This window comes from Micromonas commoda, chromosome 8, assembly GCF_000090985.2.
Source record: "Micromonas commoda chromosome 8, complete sequence".
In the NCBI taxonomy this organism is placed as follows: domain Eukaryota; kingdom Viridiplantae; phylum Chlorophyta; class Mamiellophyceae; order Mamiellales; family Mamiellaceae; genus Micromonas; species Micromonas commoda.
This window is the reverse complement of record NC_013045.1, coordinates 1,116,651-1,141,225: the sequence shown is the minus strand read 5'-3', so window position 1 is coordinate 1,141,225 and position 24,575 is coordinate 1,116,651. Positions and strand designations below refer to the sequence as shown.

At 67.4% G+C, this 24,575-nt stretch overlaps 13 protein-coding genes across 13 annotated transcripts; 5 read left to right on the top strand and 8 right to left on the bottom strand.

Annotated features, from left to right (window-relative positions):
- Nucleotides 1-12: 12 nt before the first annotated feature.
- On the bottom strand, nucleotides 13-1,362 carry MICPUN_60956 (predicted protein; the record flags this gene model as incomplete). The annotated part of the gene is made up of 1 exon (XM_002507998.1): nucleotides 13-1,362. The coding sequence occupies one exon, from the start codon at nucleotides 1,360-1,362 to the stop codon at nucleotides 13-15; it is 1,350 nt and encodes a 449-aa protein (XP_002508044.1).
- Nucleotides 1,363-1,792: 430 nt separating this feature from the next.
- On the top strand, nucleotides 1,793-2,503 carry MICPUN_71009 (predicted protein; the record flags this gene model as incomplete). The annotated part of the gene is made up of 1 exon (XM_002508276.1): nucleotides 1,793-2,503. A coding segment is annotated over one exon (711 nt), but the record flags the coding sequence as incomplete, so codon positions are not given.
- Nucleotides 2,504-2,698: 195 nt separating this feature from the next.
- On the bottom strand, nucleotides 2,699-5,386 carry MICPUN_102039 (resistance-nodulation-cell division superfamily; the record flags this gene model as incomplete). Its single annotated transcript, XM_002507997.1, has 1 exon — nucleotides 2,699-5,386. The coding sequence occupies one exon, from the start codon at nucleotides 5,384-5,386 to the stop codon at nucleotides 2,699-2,701; it is 2,688 nt and encodes an 895-aa protein (XP_002508043.1).
- Nucleotides 5,387-6,103: 717 nt separating this feature from the next.
- MICPUN_60953 (SNF2 super family) lies at nucleotides 6,104-8,434 on the top strand (the record flags this gene model as incomplete). The annotated part of the gene is made up of 1 exon (XM_002508275.1): nucleotides 6,104-8,434. One exon carries the CDS (start codon nucleotides 6,104-6,106, stop codon nucleotides 8,432-8,434), a length of 2,331 nt encoding a protein of 776 aa, XP_002508321.1.
- A 69-nt stretch (nucleotides 8,435-8,503) lies between these two features.
- On the bottom strand, nucleotides 8,504-9,436 carry MICPUN_60952 (predicted protein; the record flags this gene model as incomplete). The annotated part of the gene is made up of 1 exon (XM_002507996.1): nucleotides 8,504-9,436. The coding sequence occupies one exon, from the start codon at nucleotides 9,434-9,436 to the stop codon at nucleotides 8,504-8,506; it is 933 nt and encodes a 310-aa protein (XP_002508042.1).
- Nucleotides 9,437-10,127: 691 nt separating this feature from the next.
- On the top strand, nucleotides 10,128-11,135 carry MICPUN_97795 (cation diffusion facilitator family; the record flags this gene model as incomplete). The annotated part of the gene is made up of 1 exon (XM_002508274.1): nucleotides 10,128-11,135. One exon carries the CDS (start codon nucleotides 10,128-10,130, stop codon nucleotides 11,133-11,135), a length of 1,008 nt encoding a protein of 335 aa, XP_002508320.1.
- A 135-nt stretch (nucleotides 11,136-11,270) lies between these two features.
- Nucleotides 11,271-11,714, bottom strand: MICPUN_60950 (predicted protein; the record flags this gene model as incomplete). Its single annotated transcript, XM_002507995.1, has 1 exon — nucleotides 11,271-11,714. The coding sequence occupies one exon, from the start codon at nucleotides 11,712-11,714 to the stop codon at nucleotides 11,271-11,273; it is 444 nt and encodes a 147-aa protein (XP_002508041.1).
- A 203-nt stretch (nucleotides 11,715-11,917) lies between these two features.
- Nucleotides 11,918-12,475, top strand: MICPUN_102036 (predicted protein; the record flags this gene model as incomplete). Its single annotated transcript, XM_002508273.1, has 1 exon — nucleotides 11,918-12,475. The coding sequence occupies one exon, from the start codon at nucleotides 11,918-11,920 to the stop codon at nucleotides 12,473-12,475; it is 558 nt and encodes a 185-aa protein (XP_002508319.1).
- A 378-nt stretch (nucleotides 12,476-12,853) lies between these two features.
- MICPUN_60948 (predicted protein) lies at nucleotides 12,854-15,600 on the bottom strand (the record flags this gene model as incomplete). Its single annotated transcript, XM_002507994.1, has 2 exons — nucleotides 12,854-14,921; nucleotides 15,200-15,600. The coding sequence occupies 2 exons, from the start codon at nucleotides 15,598-15,600 to the stop codon at nucleotides 12,854-12,856; spliced, it is 2,469 nt and encodes an 822-aa protein (XP_002508040.1).
- An 829-nt stretch (nucleotides 15,601-16,429) lies between these two features.
- MICPUN_84159 (hypothetical protein) lies at nucleotides 16,430-17,557 on the top strand (the record flags this gene model as incomplete). The annotated part of the gene is made up of 2 exons (XM_002508272.1): nucleotides 16,430-17,254; nucleotides 17,402-17,557. The coding sequence occupies 2 exons, from the start codon at nucleotides 16,430-16,432 to the stop codon at nucleotides 17,555-17,557; spliced, it is 981 nt and encodes a 326-aa protein (XP_002508318.1).
- A 112-nt stretch (nucleotides 17,558-17,669) lies between these two features.
- MICPUN_102033 (predicted protein) lies at nucleotides 17,670-18,695 on the bottom strand (the record flags this gene model as incomplete). Its single annotated transcript, XM_002507993.1, has 1 exon — nucleotides 17,670-18,695. The coding sequence occupies one exon, from the start codon at nucleotides 18,693-18,695 to the stop codon at nucleotides 17,670-17,672; it is 1,026 nt and encodes a 341-aa protein (XP_002508039.1).
- A 332-nt stretch (nucleotides 18,696-19,027) lies between these two features.
- On the bottom strand, nucleotides 19,028-20,581 carry MICPUN_60945 (predicted protein; the record flags this gene model as incomplete). The annotated part of the gene is made up of 1 exon (XM_002507992.1): nucleotides 19,028-20,581. One exon carries the CDS (start codon nucleotides 20,579-20,581, stop codon nucleotides 19,028-19,030), a length of 1,554 nt encoding a protein of 517 aa, XP_002508038.1.
- Nucleotides 20,582-21,409: 828 nt separating this feature from the next.
- On the bottom strand, nucleotides 21,410-24,299 carry MICPUN_102031 (predicted protein; the record flags this gene model as incomplete). Its single annotated transcript, XM_002507991.1, has 2 exons — nucleotides 21,410-22,789; nucleotides 22,875-24,299. 2 exons carry the CDS (start codon nucleotides 24,297-24,299, stop codon nucleotides 21,410-21,412), a joined length of 2,805 nt encoding a protein of 934 aa, XP_002508037.1.
- Between the last annotated feature and the right edge of the window lie 276 nt (nucleotides 24,300-24,575).

The following is a 24,575-nucleotide window of genomic DNA, read 5'->3' as shown; positions in this document are numbered from 1 at the left end:
TAAGTGTTAAACTCACCCCGCGCCCGTCGCGCCGAGGCCCAGGTTTTTCGGCCTGCGCGACTGCGACACCGGCTCTGATATGCCCCGTCCATTCGGTCCCAACCCCCCGCCCTCGACGTACCCCATCCGACGCATCAACCTCGACCCGAAACCCGTGGTGTGCGCCTCGAACGCGCCGAAGTCCGCGGCGTAGGAGCTCGGATGACGCGGCGCCCGTTCCATGCCCGATACGCCCCCGGCTACGTCCATCGCGTCGTCGTCCTCCCCGTCCTCCTCCTCCTCCGCAGCCGCCCGAGCGACGCCGCCGCCGATCCCGTCGACGATCCCCGCGCTGCTGAACACCGGCGCGTGGCCCGCGAGGCGCCCCCGCGTCCGGTTCCCGCGGCCGTCGACCCCGCCCCGCCCCGCCCCGCGCCGCGACGGGCCCGACGCAGCCGCTCCCGACACAGCCGTGCCCTCGCCGGCTGTGCCCTCGACGCGGCCCCGCCCGAGGAACCGCGCGAGCCTGGCGAGTCGGACGGGATCGGCGAGGAACTTCTCGCGCGTCGGGACGGGCGCGGCGATCTCCGCGGCGCGCGCGGACGCGGCGGGGTTAATCTCCGAGATTGCCGAGCCGAGATTGCCATCGTCGCCGCCGTCGCCGCCGCCGCCGAGCGCGCGTCCCCGCCCCGAAAACGCTCCGCGCTCGGCGTCCACCTCCGCCCCGCCGTGATTGACCGGGTGCGCGAGGTTCACCACCCGGACGTACGCCCGTTTCTTCCGCCCGGACGCCGCGCTCGTCTCAGAGTCGCATCGAAGGTTCGGATAGCATCTCGCGAGTTTCCTGATTATCTTGGCATCCGCGGCTCGCACGCCCCCGCCCGGGGGGGTCCACTCGCGTCGCCCCGCGGCGACCATGGACTCGAGCTCGCGCTTGACATCCTGAGGTGTCCATCCGTTGCGGACCTCCGCGCGCGCGGCGCGCAGTTCCGCCATGTGTCGCTTCTTCAGCGAGCGCTTCTCGCCGGGCATGAGGATGGGCTTCTTCTTCTTCGCGGTGGCGCCCCGCGCGAGGGTGGCGCCCGGCGCCGCGCCGGTGGACCACGTCCAGCCGTTTTCCGCGGCGTCCTCGGGGCCCGATCCCGACCCCGAGGCGTCGCCTCCCTCGACGTCCGCGTCCGAATCCGACGGCGACGACGACGACGACGACGACGACGACTCGCTCCCATGGACGCCGCCCAACGCGAGCGCTGCGAACGCTCCCTCTTCGACCCCCCCGCCTCGCGCGCTCGCTCCCGGCGCCGGCCGCCCGTCCTCCGAGTCGTCGTCGGAATCGGACCCACCGCCGCGCATCAGGTCGCGGAGGTAATCGTCGTCATCCATGACCACCGCGCGCGCCTCTCTTCCCCGCGCGGCGCCCGGCGAATGTGACGACGTCTTCCTCGCAGCCGCTCAGCTCGCGCGCGGCAGATCCGATAACGTCAATCTTCGCCCCGGCGTTGTCGTCACAAATCCCGCCGAACGGCTCATCCACGCGCGGGTTCCTCGCGGGTTCCGACGCGCCAGAGTCCCCGCCGACATGTCCGTGCGCGTCACGGCGCGGTTCGCGCCCGTCGCGGCGCCGGGCCGAACCGCGCGCGCCCCGGCGTCGTCACGCGTCGTGACAAACAAACCCGTGACAAACACACTCGAGGAGAAATCTTCCCGGCGAAAGCGCCGGGACGTCGCGGCGGGCGCTAAGCGGGGGAAGGGCGGGAAGGGCGGGGGAGGCGCCGCGCTCGCGGGCGATACCACCCTCCATGTCACCCTCGAGGCCGACGGCAGCGACGAGTGGCGCCTCGACGACGTCGCCGACGCCATACGCGCGGGCAGCGTGGGCATCATCCCCACGGACAGCAGGTACGCCTTCGTGGTGGACCTCGAATCGCGCGACGGAGTCCAGACGCTGTACGACCTGAAGGGCGCCAAGGACTACAAGCCGATGTCCATCCTCTGCGCGGGATTCAGCGACATCGACCGGTACACCCAGGGCTTTCCCGACAACGTCGTCGCGGGGCGCCAGCAGCCGTTCAAGCTCGCGAGGAAGTGCCTCCCGGGCCCGTACACGTTCATCCTCAACGCGGGCAAAGACATGCCCAAGGTGTGCCTCCTCGACCCGCGGTCCAAGTCGAAGAACTGCAAGGCGCGCAAGACGGTCGGGGTGCGCGTGCCGTCGCACCCAGTCACCGCCGCGCTGCTGGCACGCCTCGACAGGCCGTTGCTCTGCGGCTCGGTGCCGAACCTCGAAGCTGACACGTACGACGACGACGTGCAAGACCCGGTCTTGATGCTCGACGAGTACGAACGAAGGGGGTTGGGTTTTCTGGTGGACTGCGGCGTGATGCGCAACCCGGGCAGCACGGTGATAGACCTGTCCAAGGGAAAGCCGCAGTTGGTGCGCAGGGGCGCGGGGGACCACAGTTTGTGGGTCGACGACGACGATGATCCGACGTTATCGTCCGACGACGAGGCGTGGGGTTTTTGAACACGTGTATTAAGGGTTTTAAACACTCACTGATCAGGTGGGGGTTTCGATCGGCGCCTCGAGCGTCGTTCCGCGATGTTGTACTCTATGTTGGGTGATTAAGTTTATTGTAGCGCGTTTTGTAGTCTACCGAGTCGAGAGTCTAACGTTACACGACGAGCGAGGGGCTACGAGTTTGTCGAGCGCGACGGCGAGTCACACGCCGTCCGGTGGTCTGTTTGGGTTGACGTACCAGTCGCGGTAGTCGTGCTTCAGGTGGGGCGCCGGTGGCATGGGGATCACGCTCAGAACCACCGGCAGCAGCACCAGCCCCACGGCCAAGCCGTACAGAATCGTCGAGAAGAGGAGCGCGAAGAACACGCGAAATATCGTGCTCGTGCTGAACGCCATGGGAAGCGTGCCGACCAGCGTCGTCCCGCCCCCCTTCAGTATGCAGTCGCCCATGGTGTTCAGGGTGTACTTCACCCTCGTTATCCTGTTCGCGCCGGGCTGCGCGAGGAACGCGTGGCAAAAGTGCAGCGTGTAATCAACCGCCAGCCCGACGGCCATGACAAAGTTAACCACGGAGATGACGTTGAAGCGGATGCCGCCGATGATCAACGAGCCGAAGAGGAATATGTCGACGATGCCGACGCCGCTCACGGCGATGAGCGCGGCGGGGTGCGCCAGCGCGATCATGCACACGATCAGCACGCCCAACCCCGCGAACGTCAGGTTTGTCACGAGCTCGTCCTTCAGAACCGCGTCCTGTTGCCAGTACACCAAGAAATTGTTAAACGTGAACACCCGCAGATTCGGTATGCTCACGCCATTCGTCACGTACGGGGTCAACTCGGCGTTGACCTCCGCGCCGGTGAAGACCTCGGCGTTTATGGCTTCATCCAAACGGACGCACTCCTTGTAAATATCCAGCTGTCGCTTGTACTGACCCGCCACGGGCACCGCCTTCGTGCTGACGATGCTGGCGACCAAAACTCCGTCGGTTCGCCTCCGAATGAGCCTATCGGACATCGAGGGTACCAGCTCGAGAGCCTCGTTCAACGTCGCGTTGAACGCCGATCGGACGACCAGCGGCGGGTCGAAGTCGTCCGTGAGGCTGTCGTCCGCGAGTCTGTAAGGCACGGCGGCGGCGGCGCACACTCGCGGCGATACTCCCAGAGCCCTGCACGGCGCAGTCGCGTTCGCGGCAATCGCAACCTGCGTCACCACCGTGAGCCAACTCCTCGGGGACGAGTACCTCGAGTCCAGCGGGGTGTTTTGCGCCACCATCCACCCGCCGTTTGGTTTGTGCAGGGGCTCGATGACGCCCGAACGCAGGTGCATGCCCCACGCGGCCATGACCCTCGCCTGAATCTCCGGACTCGAGTGATCCACCCCTTGGACGTGTAGATCCAAAGTCAGACCCTCCTGCGCCTGGTACGTGGTGTCGAAGATGGAGAAGAATCCAACCAGGAACGAGTCATCGGGCGCGAGCGACGTGCGGGGCAAACCTTCCTCTATGCGGCTCATGAGAAGCAGGGAGGACATCCCAAACGCCAGGAATCCGCACACAACCACGACTCGAACCGGAGTGAGCATGAGAAAGTCGCCGTAGGCCCGCATGTGCTGCCCCCGGAAGACACCCTCGAACGTCACCCCCGCCGTCCACGTCCTCCTCCTCTGCGTCGCCTTCTCGACCGCCTTAACCTCACCGTCCACCACCTTCGCGATGGTGCTGCCCGAGTCGTTGTCGGGAGTCTCGAGACCGGGCAGGGGAACCGTCTCGACGGCGGACTTTTTGTACGCAATCGCCGGCAGCCCCTTTGCCTGATCACGCCTCTCGTGCCACACGATGACGGCCATGAACAGCGTGACGCACAACAAGAAATCGAACAGGATCGCGCAGGCCATGTACGCGCAGAACCAGTTCACCGCGGGAATCACCGTCATCGACCCTAGCGAAAAAGCGATTATGTTGGTCGCGCTGGTGATGGTTATGCTGACGCCCGCGCGCTCCGTCGCGAATCGCGCCCGCTCCTCCACCGTCCCGCCGTCCGGTATCGTGATCCTCGCCAGCCGAAACGCCTCGAGCAGCACGAGCACGTCGTCCACCCCGACGCCGAGGAGGATGAATATGCCCACCAGGCTCAGCGACGTGAACGGTACCCCAAAAAAAATCACGATGCCGTATCCGGCAAAGACGCTCAGAGCCACGCACGCCAGACCCAACGACGCCTGCGTCGCGGCGCCCATCTCCGGCCGCGCCAGGTGCATCTGGGTTCCCACCGCGGCGACGAGCGTGAACGTAAACGACGCGATGACCAGCGGTATATCCCCGGTGACCGATCGCGCAATCTCGCCGTCGAAAGCCTCCTGGTACGCGAATTCAACCTCCCAGCCCTGCGCCGCCAGCCGCGACTGCTCCCGGCGCATCAGCCTCTCGAACGCCCCGGTGTGCGCACTCACCACGCTCTCCCGCGCCTCGGCGACGTCCAGCAAAAACCACGACGACGCGTAGACGGCGCCCGTGATCCGAGAGACTCCCGGGACGGCGGAGCGAAAAGTCGATCCGTCGTCGTACGTCGGCGAGCCAAAGACTCGGTGGTTCTCGATGGGCATCCCGAGGCAGCCGACAGCGCGAGAGTTGACCACGTCCACGAGAGCGACGGCGGGATCCGGCTTGGACCCGACCTCCGCCTCGTACTGCGTGCGGTTGCACCAGAGGTTGGTGACGCCGCGGTGGACGCATCTGCCGCCCGGAGCGGGATCGGCGCTGGAATGGAGGCACACCTCGTGTCGCATCGGGAGCTGATCGATGAGCGCCTCGAGGTCGTACATCAGCTCGACGGTCTCCGGCGACAACGCGGCGGTCTCCGAGCCGACTTTCCGGACTATGATCGCCATCCAGGACGGGGGTGCGCCGAAGGAGGCCTCCACGTGTTCCCGGGAGCGCATTATGGGGGTGTCCTGCGGCACCCACAGTTCGGTCACCTTGTTCTTGGTCTCGACGCGCACGAACCCGGCGGCGCACACGATCGCGAAGATCGCCGAGCATATCGCCACGGCTGATGGTCGATTGGTGGGGGGAGGGGGAGACGGATGGGGAGACGGTCAGTCGGGATTAGGGCAACGGAGGGGTTCGGGTCGCGCGAATTCCAGGGTCGGTAAAAAGAATAACGCGCGAGTGCACCGTTCGCACCTCGTGAGTACTCGCACACCAGCCTGATCCAGCGGACCAGCACCCTGGATATGGCCCTCGAGGGGGCCGTGAGGGCATCGTGCATCCCCCTCGGCGGCTCGCGCTTCCGGCACCCGAACCCCCGTTGTGGGCACGTAACCGACTGGGCTGAAAAAGAAAAAGCACGTGCGCGAAACCGGGCGAAATGGTTCGGGCCGATTTTGGGAAACTTGGTCAACTGGCGCTACAGCGCGATTATTCTCTAACCCTTAACACGTAGTGCTACTCTGACTGATTACTCGTGCGTCTTGGGGAATGAATGCGAAATAGCAACCGAATGCGCTTGGTTTTTGCGTTCTCCTCTCCGGTCCGCAGACGTGTGGACGAAAAGACAGCTGTGCCGTTTTCCCGAAGCGCGCCGAGGTCACAACACGGAAGGCGCGATGAGCACGGTGCGTATCAAGCGGAAGCACGTGCTCGACAGCGACAGCGATGACGACGACGCACCTTCCGCTTCCGTCGCCGTCGCGTCCGTCTCCAACGGGTCCTCGGAGAAGGAGAACGCGGGCGTCGCGCCGGTAGGTCCTCCCGCGGCAACGGAAGCGACCGGTCAGATGTTCAAAAAGCGCCTGACGAAGAAGGCCGCGTCCGCTCCGCCGCGGGAGGTTGTGGTGATCGACGACGGGCCGGGGACCGCGGCGGCGGCGGCGGCGGACGACGACGTGATCGTGGTGGACGACGACGACGACGCGCCTCAGCCTCAGCCTCGAGCGAACGAAGGGGACGACGTCGTGATCGAGGACGACATCGACGAGCCCGATCAGGCGCTCGTGGAGTGCGCCAAGATCTCCCGCAGGCTTCGACGCGCGCTGGGCGCCGACGACGACGCCAAGGGCAAGAGCGACGGCCCGCTCTCCCCGGGCGCATTTCACGCGCCCGGAGGCCGGCGTAAGCTCGTCACCGCGCGGGACGTCGCGGCGGTCGCGGGCGAAGGCTCCCTCGCGAACGGTCTCAAGCCCTACCAGATGGTCGGCGTCAACTTCCTCCTCCTCCTCGACGAGCAAGACGTCCCGGGAGCCATCTTAGCGGACGAGATGGGCCTCGGCAAGACCGCGCAGACCATCGCCTACCTCGCGTGCTCCAGGGCGGCGAACCCGAGGCGCTCCAGGGACGAACCTGCGCTGGTCGTCGCGCCGGCTTCGCTGCTGGAGAATTGGCGGCGCGAGCTCGCGCAGTGGGCGCCCGCGCTGCGCGTGGGGTTTTACCACGGCGCGCAGAGCCAACACGAGGTGCGGTCGGCGGCGGAGGCGTGGTCGTCGGGCCCTCGCGGGGACGGGCGCGTCGCGTCGGGCGGCGGAGCCTTCGACGTCGTCATCGCGTGTTACTCGATTTTCGAGAGGGACTCGTCGGACTCGAAGGAGAAGCGGGCGTGGCTCCGGTCGCTCAACTACTCGCACCTGGTGCTGGACGAGGCGCATTTGGTGAAGAACCGGCAGACGCAGCGCGCGCGGCGGCTGGACGCCGTCGCCACCAAAGCTCGGCGCAGGGTGCTCCTCACCGGCACCCCGTTGCAGAACAACCTCGGCGAGTTGGAGTCGCTGATTCACCTCGTGCTGCCCGGGCTGTTGGAGGAGGGCGCGCTGGGTGGGGAGGACGGGAACGAGGACGACGCGTGCGAGCTCGTGCGCGCGCACAGGCTGGCGAGGGTGAAGGAGATACTGAGGCCGTTCATCTTGAGGCGACTGAAAGAGGACGTCGCGAAAGAGTTGATACCGAAGACGCAGGAGAAGCGCGTCGTTGAGATGGGCGATGCGCAGCGGCGCCAGTACGCCGCCGCGGTGGAGGCTGCGAGGAACGAGCGTCGCAGGGCGCGGAATGAGGCGGCATCCTCCAAGTCGTCGTCCGGCGGCGGCGGCGGAGGACTTCCTTCGGTTGGAGACGCCGATTCCCCCGGAGGCGGAGGAGGGTCCCCGGGTGGGGGGCGTCTGACCAGCACCAAGGTCAAGGCGCTCTTCGTTCACCTGCGAAAGATCGCGAACCACCCGCTGCTCGTCCGGGAGCGGTACGGCGACGCCGAGGTGGCGGAAATCGTCGACGTGTGCCACAGGCGCGGGGTATTCGGGCACGAGGCGCCGTTGGCCAAGGTGGAGTCGCACGTCCGATCGTTGAGCGATTTTGACCTCCACCAGCTGTGCGGGGAGCAGGGACACCTGTCGAAGCTGTGCCTCCCGGTTTCCGCCTTCGCCGAGGCGGCAAAGACGGCGGCGCTCGTCAAGTTGCTGGACGAGATCAAGTCGAAAGGATCGCGTCCGCTCATCTTCAGCCAGTGGAAGATCGTCCTGGACATTCTGGAGTGGGTGCTGCGGTCACGCGGTCACGTCTTCGTCAGGCTGGACGGCAGCACGGATGTCCACGAACGGCAGCAGATTTGCGACGCGTTTAACCGGCCCGGGTCTGAGATTTTCGCCTTTTTGCTCTCCACGCGCGCGGGTGGGCAGGGGCTTAACCTCACCGGCGCGGACACCGTGATCATCCACGACTGCGACTTCAACCCGCAGATCGACCGGCAGGCGGAGGACCGGTGCCACAGGCTGGGACAGACGCGACCGGTCACGGTGCACAGACTCGTCACCGCGGGCACCGTGGACGAGCGCATCGTGCAAATCGCCGAGCGCAAGCTCGACCTCGACGCCGCGGTGCTCTCCGACACCAAAGCGATGGCCGCGGAGGAGAACAAGGCGATGCACTCGATCATCGAGGACCTCCTGGGTTGAGAGTAAAACTTTACCCCACATCTATCGAGGGCCTCCCGAGTTTGTCAAAAAACTTGATAAATACTACCGTCACGTGATCACGTCCGTGTCTCGCGAGGTGTCGACGGAGGATCGGTTGAACCCCGCCGCGTCCGCGGCGCCCGCCGCCTCGTTCAGCGTCTCGGCGATCTCCCTGTTGCTGGGCTCCCCCTCCCGCGGCGTCCACTCGCCGATCAGAGTGACCCCCTCAGAGTCGAACAGCTGCCACCGGCCCGGCCACGCTCGTCGCAGCGTGCCCTCCGCCCCCGCCGCCGACCGAACTCTTCTCGCGACGTACACCTTCTCCCAGTCGCCCGTCGTCGGCGCCAGCGCCACTGCGGCCCTTTTCTTCAACCCGAGCTCCCACGGCTGCCCGACCTTCTCGCCGTTGCCGCTCCAGAAGGCGTTGACGACCACGAGCACGTGGTCATCCTTTTTGACTCTTTCGCCGTAGACGCCGTCGGCGAGGTCGAGGAAAAACCGCATGGTGGTGTCCGACGGGTGCGTCACCACGGTCATGTTCTCGCCGCACGTCCACACCGCCATGCCGTCCGCGTCGCGATCCAGCAGCCCGAGGTACTCCCAATCGTACCCGTCGAGCATGTTCTCCTCGACGTACGCCTTGGTGACTCTGAGTCTCTGCTGCATCCCGCCCGACCAGTCCGCGGCTTGACCGTGCAGGCCGAGGTACCTCATCTCGTCCGTGCGCACGTCGGCCGGGGGCAGCGGGAGCTCCACTCGGACCCTGCGCGGAACCGCGGGATCGCCCTCGACGGCGCCCTCGCGCAGGACGCGGAGGACGTTGCGAGCCTCCGTCGCCGCAGAGCTGCACAGGCTCGGGGGCGAGCGAAAAGGGGGTGGCGCGGACTCGAGGAAGTCGTCCGACGATCCGAGGACCGCGCGGGTGACGGATCGGGGCGAGGGGCGACGTCTCCGACGCGGTGCGAGGACCGCGCGGGCGATGGGCGCCGGCGACGCGTTCATCGTGGGCGACCCGGGGGCGGATAGCGCGCGCGTTGTGACGACGGAGATATCTCAACTTCCGCCAAGTCAGCTGTGACGGCACCTTCCCGCGCTCAGACGCCCCATTGTTTGAAGCGAGCGAGCTAGGTATCCCAACCGCGCCCGCGCGCAGCCTCCGCGCGGGACCATGCGCGGAAACGCTCGAGAGGCGCTTCGCCGCGTCGCGGGGGTGATCTCCTCGCCCGCGGGCGGCGCGGCGCGGGGCGTGGCCACCGCGCGCGCCGGCGGTCACAGCCCGCCCATCCTCCTTCGCGTCGGTGGTGGATTGAGAGGGAATAATCCGGACCGAGGCGTGTTCGCCCCGACCGCGAGTCACCGCGCCCTCGCGTCGCGTCGCGCGGGTCCGACGTTCGCGACCTCGCCGTTCCTCGCGACGATTCCCCGCGACGACGACGGCGACGCGCGCGGCCGCGGGGAAGTGGCCGGTCCCCCCATCCGACGACGCCTGATTCACGCGTCATCCAGAGCGCACCTCGCGGCGAAGCTCCCGACGTCCGCGAAGCAGTCCGCCAAGGCGGCCGCCGCGTTGAACGCCCCGGGCGGGACGGACCGCGCCAACGACGCCCGCCCGGAGACCTTCGACAGGGGGTTCGAGCGCAGCGCCGTGGACGTCGCCAACGATAAGCGCGCGCTTCACGCGGTGAATGTCGCAATGTACTCCAACGCGGCAATCTTTCTGTGCAAGGCGGGCGCGTACGCGGTCACCGGCTCGTCCGCCATGCTCGCCGAGGCGGTGCACTCCGTGGCGGACATCGTCAACCAGGGCTTGCTCCACGTCGGCATAAACTCGTCCGCCAAGGCGCCGGACGCCAAGTACAACTACGGGTACAGGCGAGAACGGTTCGTGTGGTCGCTCATCAGCGCCGTCGGCGTCTTCTTCATGGGCAGCGGCGTCAGCGTGATGCACGGCGTGCACAACATCATGCACCCGGCGCCACTGGAGCACATATGGGTCGGACTCGGCGTCCTCGCCGCGTCCGCCGCGATCGATTCCTATTCGCTCCACGTCGCGTACGAGGCTCTCAAAACGAACGCGAGGGCGAAAGGGATGACGCTGGACGAGTTTGTTCGATCCGGGCACGACCCGACGTCTGTCGCCGTCGTCGCGGAGGATGCCGCCGCGGTGGCGGGGTGCGCCATCGCGTCCGCCGCGCTGATGGCGACGCAACACTTCGGGTCCAGCGTGTTCGACGCGGCCGGGTCCATCGCCGTGGGCGGGTTGCTGGGAACGACGGCGATGTATCTCATCAACTCCAACCGGCTGCTGCTCCTGGGACGGAGTCTGGGGCCGGAGAAGATGAGGAGGATAACGGACGCGGTGCGAGCGGACCCGGTGGTGGAGGAGGTGTACCGCGCGAAGAGCGAGGAGCTCGGGCCGGGGACGTACCGCTTCGTCGCGGAGATCGAGTTCTCGGGGTCGAGGGTGGTGGAGAGGTACTTGGACCAAGGGGACGGAGCCAAACGAGAGCAGCTTCACGGCGTCTTCAGGTCGGCGGTGGAGGAAGGGGCCGGGAGCGGGGACCCGAGGGCGCTGGACGCGGCGCTGAAGCTGTACGGGGAGGAGGTGGTGACCGCGGTTGGGGACGAGGTGGATCGGATAGAGAAGGCGATCGTGAGGGTGGAGCCGTCGATTCATTACGTTGACCTGGAGACGAACTGACGACGACGCGGGGAGGGAAAGGTTTGGCGTTTTCCCTTCTCGGACCCTTCCCATTGGACGGGTCACCGACTAGCTAGTCCCACCGCGAGCTGTTGTTGTACAAGTACTCATTCGGGTCTCAACCGCGAATCCTGGCTAAGCCGCGATCAACCCAGGCTGCCAGTCGCTCATGTCCCACGACAGCTTTTGTCGAGCCTTACGGTGCATTTCTCCATGTCCCATGTGCTGCCACAGCTTTTGCGACGCGGGGTGGAAACCGCCTTGAGAAAACGTCTTGCCGCACACAGGGCACGTCGCTTCCTCGGAGGAGAAGGGGGTCCACCAAAACGCTTTGTTCCTCTGCTTCCTCAACGCTTCGTATTCTCTGATTCTCTCGTACGCCAAGATCAACGCGAGCTCGCGTTCCTCGAGTTTTGCTTTCGCCAAGGCCAACGCGGCCTCGCGTTCCTCGAGTTCTGCCCTGAGTTCTGAGTTTTCCGCTTTCGCCTGGGCCAACGCGGCCTCGCTTTCCTCGAGTTCCCTCTCGCTTTCCTCGATAAACTCGAGGTTCGCTTTCGCCTTGCTGCACCTCAGCCCCATGGCTACCGCAAGTAACGAATGCCCGGCGTGCGACGATATGCAGCGCGATGGGGAATGGGGAAAGGGGTGACCTCCTCCTCTCCAAAAGTTGTCGTGGCTTTTCTTGTTCTCGGACGGGTCACTGTTTCCACACATGTTGTTGTATCTCCACAGCAGAGCCAAGACGCGCTGGTGACACCGCGTATCCGTGTCCGTCACATGCTATGCTGTCTCCCGAGGCGTTCGTGCGCTGGCTGCGGCTCGGCGTGGGCGCCGCGTTCTTGAATTCCAAGCCCACCCCGCCGGACCCGTCCTTAAAGTCCAACTCCGAGCGACTGAGCCACCTCGAGGACCCAGCCGTGCGCACGTCGCTCGGCGACAAAGGCGGGGTCGCGGTCCCGGATCCGAGGTGGCGGCGAGGTGGGAACGCCGCCAACCGCCTGGTAACCGCCAACCGCCTGGTCGCCGCGTCGTTCGCGCTCGTCGGCGTTTACCTAGCCGCGCGCTTCTTCGACGACGAGAAGGACAAAAACGTCGACGCTCCTCCTCCTCCTTCGGGAACGCCCCGAACGAGCGCCGCCGGCGCGAAAGGCGCGTGGCGACCGGTGTTCGACCCGGGGAGCAACCCGGCGTTGGAGACCACGGGGGCGTCCAAGTTCGACAAGCCCTCGGGCGATGACGACAAGTCGGTGATGGAGCACCGGCTCGCCGCGGACACGTCGGGCAGGAACCTTCCGTCAGCCAGCGTCCACCAGCAGGACAGCGTGACCAGGCGCAGGTGACGACTTTCCGACGACTTTGACGAGCGGGAACGGCGCGAGTGAGGGACGGACGGGCGGAGATAGACGGGGACGGACGAGGGGAGAGAGTGAGGGACGGACGGGGGGAGAGACACGATCGACTCATCAATGTCGCGACCAACGTCATCGTGATCACAATCCTCGTTGGCTATCGTCTTCGCTTTGCTGCTGCTGCACACGGGCTATTATGAAACAACCATCCGCCCCCTCCTCAGTTCGCGCGACACGACGACGGGTGTCTTCCCCCCGTCCGCGCCCGCGTCCGCCTCTTCTCGTTCACCCACGTCGGCGGCGTCCATCGTCGAAAAGCCCTCTTCGATTCGCGGAATAAAACCCTTATTAGGCGCCGTCTCGCTCGAGTCACTGGGCGCCGTTAGCCTCCGGCGCGGACGCGGACGGCGCCCCCGGCGGAGCTCCCCCCGCGTACTGCGCGGACCACTTCCTCCACATCTCCATGTAGTCGCCCATGGGCCCGACGACTCCGTGCGGCAGCGCGCCGGGTCCCGCGGGAGCCGCGCCAGGCGTCGGAGCGGCGGGTCCCGCCCCGGGTGGCGGCGGCTTGAAAGACGCCGCCGCCATCGCCTGGTAATACGCCTGCGCAGCCTGCGCCGCCGCCGCCGCGGCGGGGGCGCCGCCGGCTCCGGGCGCGCCCGCCGCCGACGCGGCGGCCGCGGCCGCCATCATCGCCTGCGCCTGGCTCTGCGCCTGCGCCTGCTGCTGCTGGAACATCGCCTGCATCATCTCCGCCCCACCGGGACCCATCGACGCGAGCATCGCCAGCGTCGCCGCCTGCTGCGCGGCGGCGTCGGGCGCGGGTGCCGGAGACGCGATGCCCGCCGCGGCCATCGCCGCCATCATCTGGGCGTACCCCGGCGACGACGCCGGCGACGGAGCCGTCGCGAACCCTCCGGGTAACGGTCGCGACGCCACGGGCGCGGCGAGCGCGGCGGCGCCGGCGCCCGTCGAGCCGCCGCCGACGCCGACATCCCCGGACGATCCAATCTCCGCCATGGCGCTGAGCGCGTCCAGACCGGGCGCCACAGCGCGTTGCGGCGTCGGCGCCGAGAGGTGCGATCGAGCCGCGTCGCCCAGCGCGCTCCGCGGGCGCTTAATCTCCCCAGGGTCCGACGCCGGGTCCGATCGCGACGGGTCCGATCGCGACGGCGATCCGCCCCCGCCGGATGCGCCGCCGCCGCGCTTGGACTTGCCGAGGCTCGAGCCCGGTCGCTCGGGAACCCCCACCGACGCGGCGAAGTTCGCCGCGGCGGCGGCCGCGGCCATCGACGCGGCGGCATCGAACGGGGAGCCGACTCGGGGCACCGGCGGCGTCATCGCGCGTCCGCCGACGTTGGGCATGAACCACTGGGGGTTGAACGCGGGCGCCCCGGTTGCCGGGGCACCGGAGCTACCGGACGTCGCATGCGCGGCGAACGCGTGCGCGGCGGCGGCGGCCGTGGCGGCGGCCGGGTGGCCGGGTTCCGCCTTGACCCCCGCCGCCGCCGCCGCTTGCAGCGCGGCGAGTTCCTTCTCGACGCCGAGCCATCGAAACGCGGGCTTGCGCGAGTCCACCAAGTGCGTCTTCTCGATGAGCCGCAAGGACGAGAGGATGTTGGCGATGTCGTACAGCCTTCTCACCTTGGTCTTGAGCTTAGCCTGATCGGCGCAGGACCCGAGTAAGGTCCTCGCCGCGCTCTCCAGGCTCACGACCCGCGCTCGGGAGACGAGGAACAGCTGGACAAACTTCTGCGAGAGCAGCCCCAAGGACTTTTCCCTGCGGCAGTCGCCGGTGCCGCCGCCCGCGCCCGAGGGCTTGGCACCCGAGGACTTGTCCGCGGACGAGGCCGCCCCGTTTTCCCCGGTGAGGGCAGCCACGGCGACGGCGGCGTCCTCGTCCTCCTCCTCGGATTTAGCGTCTTTGTTGGCGTCTTTGTTGCTGCCGCCGGAGGATTTGGCGTCGCCGCTGCCGCCGCTCTCCGCGTCCCCTTCGCTCTTGACTCCTTCGCTCTTGTCGTCGACGTCGTCCTCGTCGTCATCCCCCTCGTCAATCTCGGGCTTGGCGGCCGAGCCGTGGTCGCCGTTGACCTCCGCCTTGACCTTCGCCCGCTCAGCTTCCAACTCGGCAATCTTAGCCTTTCCTCTCGGCGAGTCCTTGTCGTCGTCGCCGCCGTCGAGGACCAGGTCCTCGCCAAACTCCCTCTTCCCTTCTTTCCACAACCTGTCCAACGCCGCGGGCATGCGCGAGATGCCGTGCCACGTGTACTTGTTCTTAGCCTTCCGGACGACAACCTCGACGGACTCGAGGACGTTGACGATGTCGTAGATGCGACGGCGCTCCACGCCGAGCTTTGCGGCGGCTTCGTCCAACGAGATGAGCTCCTCCTGGCCGGCGCCGTACAGGTGCAGAAAGTTCTCGCAGAGCAAACCGAGGCTGGGTTATTGGGGTGCGTGGGTGGTGTGTGGGGTTGTTTGGTCAGTCAGGTCGGTTCGTGTGTCGACGGTGGGCGACGAGAGGACGGGTCCGGGTGGGCAATTTTGAACGCATTTTGAAGGCGAGTTTGTTTTGGGGAGACCAGCGCGGGTTGGCTCGCGGCGGCGTCTCCGGTCGATCCGCGGGAAAAGTTGGCGCGGGGCGACGGGGTTGGCGCGGGGCGGACGCGGCGTGCGGGCGCGACGACGCGGTGGTGGTGGGCGGAGAGTGCGGCGCACCTCTTGTCCTTGCGATTGTAGGTCGCGCCGGCCATTTCGCCGCCGACGCCCGGCGTCGCGCCCCTCGACGCCGGCCCCTCCCCGGGGCGCATCTGGTGGTGATCGGGCGAGAACATCGCCGCCGCGCTGCCCGGCCTCGCGGGCCCCTGGGGCGCGCCCGGTGGCGCAAACAGGCCGGGAGCGGGGCCAGGAGGAAAGCCGCCGGGGTTAACTCCCGCGTGGGACATGAACCCGAGGAACTGCTGCGCGGCGGCCAGCGCCGCCGCCATGGGATCGCCCGCGAGCGGAGCACCCGCATGAGCTGGCGCCACCCCGGGAATCACAGGCTGAGGCTGCGCGGCCGCGGTTCCCTGCGGAGCCGCCGCCGCCGCGGACGATCCTCCGGCCGCCGGAGCCTGCATTTTCCTCGTCCGTGCCTCGATCCACGCGACACGAGCGCCTCTGTGCGCCTCTTAACCTGCGCGCGAAGCCTCGGCGGACGCGCTCGTCCCTTCGCGCCCCTGCTGCCGTGGCCAAGCCCTTGGGCCGCGAGACGGTGGCGTGTGTGGGGGAAAAGGTGACCCTTTCGCGCCGTGGGTTCGCTCGGGTCGCGCGCGCTTGAGCGGCGCCGAGACGGTCCCGCGAGGAGACAACGCGGGAGACGACTCGAGGAAGAGTCGATCCGGTGTGTTCTGCGGCGCGCTCCGGGTCAGGGAGCGTCCGTGCTGGCGGTAATGGGAGCGCCGGTCCGCCGCTCTGATCGCTCCCGATTCGGTGTTTCGGCGGGAGCGGCCCAGCGCCGCCATTTTGCCCCGAATCTAAGAAACGTATTCAACGGGATGGGTTCGGCGGTTCTAACTGTTTTCCATAGGAGGAATCTTTTATATTTATCGTTGCCCAGATCCCCGACTTTTAATATTTCGCGGGAGATCACGCCCGATCGTCTTGGCGCGTAAATCAAGATAACAGTTCCCGAACACCAGCCGCAAACCTCGATCCGGTGGACGCAAATCTTGGGTTTGTAGACTGGACGACACGTTCACGCACGGCGTGTCACCCTTCCGGACACACACGTGTGTAAAAGGTGACTGAAGCTTCGTACGTGGAAAAAAGAATTTTTTGGATTGGGGGCGAACCCGCGCGAAGACTCTAAAGTGTCCGAAAGCACCGGCGCCGGAAGCTGTTCCGAGGGAGCGCATTTTTTCATCACAACGGCGGCGGCCTCCGCTTCGACACGCGCCTCCGACGAACATGGGGTCGAGGGGTCCGAGAGTGCTCGACGCGGGCATACGCGTCGCCGGCGGCATCGCCAAGAAGCACTCGCTCGCCAGCAGCGCGGGGCAGAAGAAGAACGCCACCCACGGCGGCATCCAGTTCCTCAAGTCCTACGGCCAGCACATCCTGAAGAATCCGATGATTGTCAACTCCATCGTCGAGAAGGGCGGCGTCAAGTCCACGGACGTGGTGCTCGAGATTGGCCCGGGCACCGGGAATCTGACCATGCGGCTGCTAGAGACTGCGAAGAAAGTCATCGCCATCGAGTTCGACCCGCGCATGGTGCTTGAGCTGCAGAGGCGCGTGCAGGGCACGCCGCACCAGCAGAACCTCACCATAATCTCCGGCGACTTTCTCAAGGTTGACCTGCCCTACTTCGACGTGTGCGTGGCGAACGTGCCGTACCAGATCTCGTCTCCGCTGGTGTTCAAGCTGCTCTCGCACAGACCGATGTTCCGAGCCGCGACGCTGATGTTCCAGCGCGAGTTCGCCATGCGCCTGTGCGTCCAGCCCGGCGACCCGCTCTACTGCAGACTCTCGGTGAACACCCAGCTCCTGGCCCGAACGACGCACCTGCTCAAGGTTGGCAAGAACAACTTCAGGCCCCCGCCCAAGGTGGACTCCAGCGTCGTCCGCATCGAACCGAGGCCCATCAGCACGATACCGTGCAACTTCAAGGAGTGGGACGGCCTGGTTCGCCTGTGCTTCGGCCGAAAGAACAAGACGCTCGGCGGAATCTTTCGAACCAAGACGGTGCTCGAGCTGCTGGAGACAAACTACAAGACGTACAAGGCGTTGCAGGTGAACAACGGCACGGGGATCAGCGCATCCGCCAAGATGCTCGGCGCGCAGAGCATGGGGCAGAAAAAATCGGGCAAGCACAAGAAGAAGGGCGGCACTCGGGAGGGGCTGGGCGACATGGACGTGGACATGCTCGGCGGCGCGGAGTTGCACGACCCGAGTACTCCGGAGGGCGTGCGCAAACTGGTGGAGGAGGTGCTGGCGACGAACGGGCACGAGAACATGCGCGCGAGCAAGATGAGCCAGGATGATTTCCTCGTCCTCCTCGCCACCTTCAACGAGAAGGGCATACACTTCGCGTAGACGGCGACGGGACGGCTTTTGACGGTGAAGAGTGTAATAAATAAGAGTTCTTTAGCGCGAGCGGCGGCGTTTGGTTGTTCACGTATGATAATAAAATGGGCCGACCCTCGCGTCAAAGGTGGTCGAGGCGCCTGAGGAGATACTCCACCTGGACATCCTTCGTCATCGGCATGATCCACTCCCTGTACAGCTCACCAACCCGCTCCGGCGCAACCTTGTACTCGATGTCCTTCTGATTCCTGAGGCCCAGATCGCTCGGCAACTCCTCGGAGATGTCCTGGCCGTAGGTGGCCGCCTTGTTTGTCACCCTCCGCACGACCCTGTCCTCCACCTCCTTGTACGTCAGCAGATCCATCAACCCCGCGGCGTCCTGCGCCTTGATAAGCTCGGTGAACTCCTCCGGCTTGGCCTGGAACTTGCTCTCGGCTACGAACTTTCCGTAGTGGATCCGCTTGCTGAGGCACTGGAGGTTGCTGACGTCCGCGAGACCGGTGCTTCCGTAGTTGAAGTCGTCACCCTCTTGGCACAGCGCGGGGAGGAGGTCGTTGACGTACATGTCCATGATGCGCGCGTTGATGTTGATGCCCTCCGCGGCGGGCGCCAAGGGGTTGGGGTAGGACATGGCGGGGATGACCAGGAGCGGGAGCGAGTCGGGGTAGAACGCGTGTTCGTCGGGAGAGGTGTACCGCCGAATCTTCCCGCCCGTCTGCTCGTTCTCGCGGAGCATGAACTCGAGCATGGACGCGCGGGTGCCGTCGGGGTGGAAGCAGGGCACGTCCACGCCGCCGGGCTGGTACACCGCGGCGTTGATCGAGTACTGCGCTCGCTCGATCAATCCGAAGATGATGGAGTCCTCCTGGCGGATGAGGGAGGCGCGGATGTTGTCCAGGGAGAGGCGATCGGACTTGTCGGTCTGCGTGCCGTTGGATCCAGCCTTAGAGGAGGAGGCGGTCGCGGCGGAGCAGGCGGTGCCCGACCGACGCGCGCGCTGCTCCGGGAAGGAGAAAGCGGGACCGGATGCCGACGATCCCGCCGCTCCCGTGGCCGTACCGCGGGAGCACGACCGACGCGCGGCGAGGCGGAGAGAGACCGGCGCGGGGCGCGATGCCGCGGGAGTCGCGGCCGCATGAGATGCCATGCGAGACTGAACGTTCGTGAGGAAAGAGCGCGGGAAGGATCTGCCCGGGGCGGCGGTCTGTGAAGCGGCGGCCGTCGGAATCGCGTTTTGACCGGGGACGGGACGATAGGGCTGCTGCTGCGGCAAACTTGTCGTAAAGTTGCACGGGTTTATTAGTCCTCGCGTTTAGTATAATCGGAACTAGCCAGGCGCGACCCGTCAAGCCGTCGGTTTGACGTGGCGTAGCGCGGCGCCGTTCCTATCGCGTCCCTCGCGGCCGTCGAGACGCGCCTACGGAACGCCTCCCCTCGCACCCTCTCCCTATCTTCGGTTGTTCGAGAAAAAAATCATCCTCAAGCCTTGGCGGCGGCGGGCTGCCTCGCGGGCTGCCTCCTATCGCCGCCCTCCCGCCTCGGGCCACCCCCCGGCCTTCTCTCGCCCTGGTGCGAATGCTTACCTCCCTCGCCGTCCCGACGGGGTCCGCGGGTACCCTCCCGGCGGTTGTTGCCCTGGGACCCGTTGGCCTGGGACCCGGGCTTGTTGCCCCCGCTAGATTGGTTTCGCCTAGCGCCGCTAGTAGACTGGTTTCTGTTGTTGTGGCCACCCTCCCTCTTCTCCTCCACGCTCAGCGCCCTGCCGTCCATCTCGACGGTCGCCTCGATCGCAGCCTGCGCGGACTCGGCCTTCTCGAACTGAACGAAGGCGTATCGTCCTGGTGCGCCTCCGGTTGCATCATTCGCATCCGGCTGCCTCTTCGCAGTTCGAATGGTCACGGTGGCGATGGGCCCAATCTTCGCAAACGCAGCCTCGATGGACGCCTCGTCCGCGGACTGCGGGATGTTGCGAACGAACACGGCCGTCACCGGGTCGTGCGTCATCTTCTCGCCCCCCGCGCTCGCCCCGGTCGCCGAGGAAGCCGTCGCGGGCGGCTTGGGCTCCGCCGCCGCGCCCGAGTGCTCGGCGGCGGCGGGAGACGGCTTGGCGGCGACGGGAGCCTTCGCCGCCGCCGCCGCGCGCATCTTCGCGGCGATGGACGCGTACGTCGTCGGTCCCTCAGACTCCTTCGGGGCCACCTCCACCGTCGGCGCCGCCGTCGTCTTAGCGGGCGGCGGCTCCGGCTTTTCCGGTTTCTTCGCGGCGCCGATTTGCTCGAGGATCACCGCCGCCGCCGACGGCGCGGGGGGAGCGGGGGAAGCGGCGGCGGCGGCGGGCGGTTCGTGAGCCGCGACGTTAGCCTGGGGAGGCGGCGCGGCGCGGGGCGCGGGCGGCGGCGCCGGTACTACCGCGTCCACGAATCGCACGATGTCGTTGAGGACGTAGTACCCACCCTCCTGCGGCGCGAGCACAAACGTCTGCGTAAACGCTCGGCGCTCACTGTCACCAAGACCACCTTGACCGCCGCCGCCGCCGACGATGGCGCCCGTCACCATGACCACCACGCTTCCCCCGATGGAGTGCGACGAGTCCACGGTGGCCACCTCGCACCGCTTGCCCCGGTACCCGAGCTGCTGGAACCTCGCGTGGATCCCCGCCTGCGTTCGCACCGTCTGATCGGCGGCGGCGTCCATCCCGGGCAGCGGGGGCACCCCGGCGCCGCACACGTGCAGCGTGCTCCCGTTGTTGTAGAACTTGTACAGCTCGTCCAGCGTCGCCGCCATGATGGAGTAGTACTGCTGGACGAAGACGTTGCCGATGACGGAGGGGGACGCGGGGGGTGGGGAGGGCGCGTGGGATCCGGGGAGCGAACCCGGTCGAGATCCCGGCGATCCGCCAGCTGTGTTTTGGTGGCCGGCTGTGTTACGATGGCCGGGCGGGGGCGCGCCGGGGGGTGGGGGCGGGGGCGGCGGCGCGCCTCCGGAAGGGCCGTTAGCGAGTGGCGCCTGCGGCGCGCGTGCGACGGAGACCATCGTGGGTGTGCGCCCTCGCGCGGGAACGGTCTCTCGCGGGATCGGTGCTCTCGCGGGTGAGTGAAATCTGCGGATCGAGAGTTTTTGGTGCGCGGGGAGGTTAGGCAGCTGGGGTATCTTCAGTGGATCGCGGGGTGGCTGGGGGCGATCGTCTCGGATCGAGGTTGGGCGTGACGCGCGAGCGGCGGCGCGCGGGTGACGGCGGCGCGCGCGCGACGGCCGACGGGGCCGGCGCGGCGGTATCCGCGTGGATCCGTCGGCCGTCGCGCGCGGTCGTTCGCGATCGGCGGCCGGGGCGCGGCCGACGCGCGCGTCCGAGCCCTAACCGGCCCCCCCTCTGAACGCCGTCCACTCTCCGCTCGACGCAGCGAGAGGTTGTGGCGGGCGGCGGGGCACGATCGCGCGGGTCGAGCCGCGCGGGCGGGATCGATCGCGAGCGGGACCGCGCCCGGAGCGACGATCGTGACCCGAGGCATCGCGCGATCGCCCGCGGGCGACCGTTCACGGCCGGGCGATCGCCCGCGCGCGCGGGGCCCCGAGCGGCGGAACCCCCGGCCTCCCGGAAGCCTCTCGCGCATCGATAAAACAAAGTGGCAACGGACGTCGCCGGAAAGCGGAGGGCGACGGCGGGCGCGAGCGGAACGCGGGACGCACCTGATCGGCGGAGCTCGGTCCACGCGACGTGTGTGACGTTGTTTACTCTCGCGCGCGCGAGTGTGCGCGGGAGGGAGCCCGGGCGACGCCTCCCGAGGACGATCGAGAGGATTTGCTTTACGCGCTTTTTGACGTTTGCGGACAGGTGGGTTGCTGGGCCGGGGGTGGGGAATTTCAACTCGCGGCCTGCGTTTCATCGCCAACCGCGTCTCCGTCCTCCTCCCGTTCCTCCCCATCCTCCCCGGCGGCCCGCTCCCCGTCCTCCTCACCGGCCTCATCGTCCTCGTCACCGGCCTCATCGTCCTCGTCACCGGCCTCCTCCCCGTCGCCGCCGCGCTCCGAGTCCTCGACGGTGTCCTCCTCGTCCTCCTCGTCCTCCTCGGTCGCGTCCCCGAGCCGGCGCGCCGAAGTCGCCCCAGCCGCCGCCAGCTGTGCTCCCACGGCCCTCGCCGCCGCCAGCAGATCGATGTCCCCGCCATCCCCGTCCCCGTCCTCGTCCCAATCCCCTGGTGCCGACTTTTCGTCCCCGTCCCCGTGCACGTCCCCGCGCCCCCCGTCCGCGACTCCCGGCTCGATCGCCCCGTCGTCGTCGCCGCCGCTCGCGTCCCTCCGCCTCTTCCCCGTCGCCGGTCGCATCTCCCGGTCCACCTCCGCAATCGACGTCTCGCGTCTCGGCGCGAGAAACCCGGCCTGCGCCAGGCTCTGGTGCGCCGTCGTACTGGCAGGCGGCGGCTGGATCGACTCGGGGGGCCGAACGCTCAGGTCCGTCGCAAACTCGCGCAGCACGCGGCGCTCCCAATCGACCGGCGCGCCGCCGACCCCGCCGGCTGTGCCACCGACCCCAACAGCGTGCGTGAGCCCGAGCCTGGACCTGCGATGGTGGTGAGCGGCGTGCGGCGGGATCGCGGGGGTCGGGATCGGGTCGAGCGGCGGCGCCGCGCCGCCCCCCCCCGACAAGGGGTTGGGTGAAGATCCCCACGGCGAAGATCCTCCCGCCGCGTACCCGAGGTTCCACTGCCCCAGCATCATCCCGGGCGGGATCTGCGGTGTGGGATCCAGCGCGTGCGCGTACGCGCCGCCCACGGGTTCCATCGCCGCCGCCGCCGCCGCCGCCGCCGCCGCCTCCCTCGCGCCTCGCTCGGGGGTGAGCCAGGTGAAGTCGCGGGTGACTCGCCTCCCGCGATTGCTCGGGTCGTTGACGTGCACGACCCGCGAGCGCTCGACGATGGCGATCCACGCGTGCGTGCCGTCGTCGTGCATGACGTGAAACGGGTGCGATTCGCTCGGATCGTGGTACACGACGCACGCGTTGACGTACCGCCGCGCGCCCCCTTCCGTCAGCTTGCAGATGCGCAACCTACGCCCGAGCCACCTGTGAGGTTTTCCCTCGGACGCGGGAAGCGGGCACGCCTCGGGGCCGACGCAGGGCGACGGGCCCGCGACGCCCCCGCGATTAGCGGCGCCGCGGCCCCCGACCCTACCGCCCCGACCGCCCCTACCGCGTCCTCCGCGCTTCGGCGGCATCCGCGCGCGTCTAGGTCTACGCCCACGGAGCTCGGATTTTCACATTAAATAGTCAACAGGTCTGGGCTCATCGCGTCCAACACTTTTAGATTATCCCGTCGTGGGCGCTGTGCACCTTCGACCGCTGGACGCGCACGTCCAGGCCGTTATCCCTGTACATCGCCCCGCCGAACCCGTCGGTGAACTCGCCCTTAACGCCGTGCCACCGAATCGGCAGGTTACCCGGACCCACCGTCTTGATCCCGTACTGGTTGTTCGACGTCACGTACACTGGGTGCTGCGACGGGGTGGATTTACTCCACGCCCCCGCGTCTTTGAACCGCGCCGGTAACTCGTCGCCGCGCTGCGCGTAAGGGTCTTCAGGGAGCACCGGGCGGCCGTAGGCGGCGTTGAACCTCGGCACCAGGACGTCCGCGTCCGTCTCGGCGCTCACCGCGCGTTCCCGCGCGTCCCCCGCGCGCCTGTCCTGGATGGCAAATCGCTCGAGCAAAATCTTCTTTCGTTCGCTCGCGTCGCCGCCGCCGCCGCTCGCCCACCCGCTCTTGTACCGTCCCGTCGCCCTTCGCCTCTCGCCGGCGAGGAACCCGAACAACGAGTCGACGTAGCGGTACGCACCGACGCCGGCGGCGATCGGAAAGCAGTGTTTCATCTCGAGCGCGTAAAAGGTTTCGCGAGCTTGCAGAAACGCGAGCATTCGGCCGAGCATCTCATCCGGCGCCACGCCCGATTGGGACCAACGCAAGCCCTCGTCCGCGAAAAACTCCGCGACGAGGGGAAGGGTGGACGCGCGGAGGAACCACACCGGGCCACACACCGCGACGGTTCGTGTTCCCGAGGGCTTTGATCCCCCTTCGCCCTTTAAACCGTCCGGGTAAGGGACGACGGAGACGACTTCGGGGTTGGCCACCACTCGACCCGCGGGATTTCTCTCCAGCGCCAGCTGTGCCCTCACGCCGGCTTCTGATTGGTCGACGTCGAGGTACGCCACGCAGTCCTTGCCGCGTCCCATCGCGTGTTGCACGAAGCCGTTCAGGTCGTAGTCGGGAGTGGACAGGAACGATGCGTCGATGAGAAGGACGTGCGAGTCGTAACCTACGGCGTCTTCCAGGGCACATAAGAGGTCACCCGCGGGCCCTGGGGTTGGCATGGCGAAGTCCGCGCCGTTGGACACGGCGGTGCACCTTCCCCCGGACGGGGCGAGGTCGGGTAAGCGCTCGAAGTCGGCCTTGGCGTCGGCGGCGTGCGTGACGAAGACGGACGCGGGTCCTTTGCCGCACTTGGCGACGCCGTCCACGCACCCGAGCCAGTACTCGATGGCGGGCACGCCGTCGACGGGGAGGAGGCACGGGTCGCATCGGTCGCCGGGTTTGACCAGCGAGGCGAGCGCGGGGTCGCCGGAAGACTTGATCTCGGCGGCGAGCGCGGTGCCGCGATCGCCGCCGAGGATGATGGTCTTGACGCCCGCGACGTCGCCGCTGCATCGGCGGGGAAGAGGGGAGGGCGGTGGGGTCAGCGCTTTTGGTAGAGTGGGGGGCAACATTCCATTCCGGTTTTGGGAATTGGTGGCGGGTGGCGGGTGCGACGGGGCGACGGGCGCGGGGTCGCACCCGCGGGGGACGGTCTCGGCGCCTGCACGAAGGCCGGAGCTCATATCGACGCGTCGATACGGAGGGACGGTTGGCGCGATACTCCTCTGCGGCCCGGGGAAGTCATTCACCGCGGTTCCCCCGTGAGACTGGCAAAGTCGTGCAGCCAACTGCGATTTCGCGGCACGAGAAAACGCCGACGGGCAGACCGGGGAGAGCCCCCCCGCGAC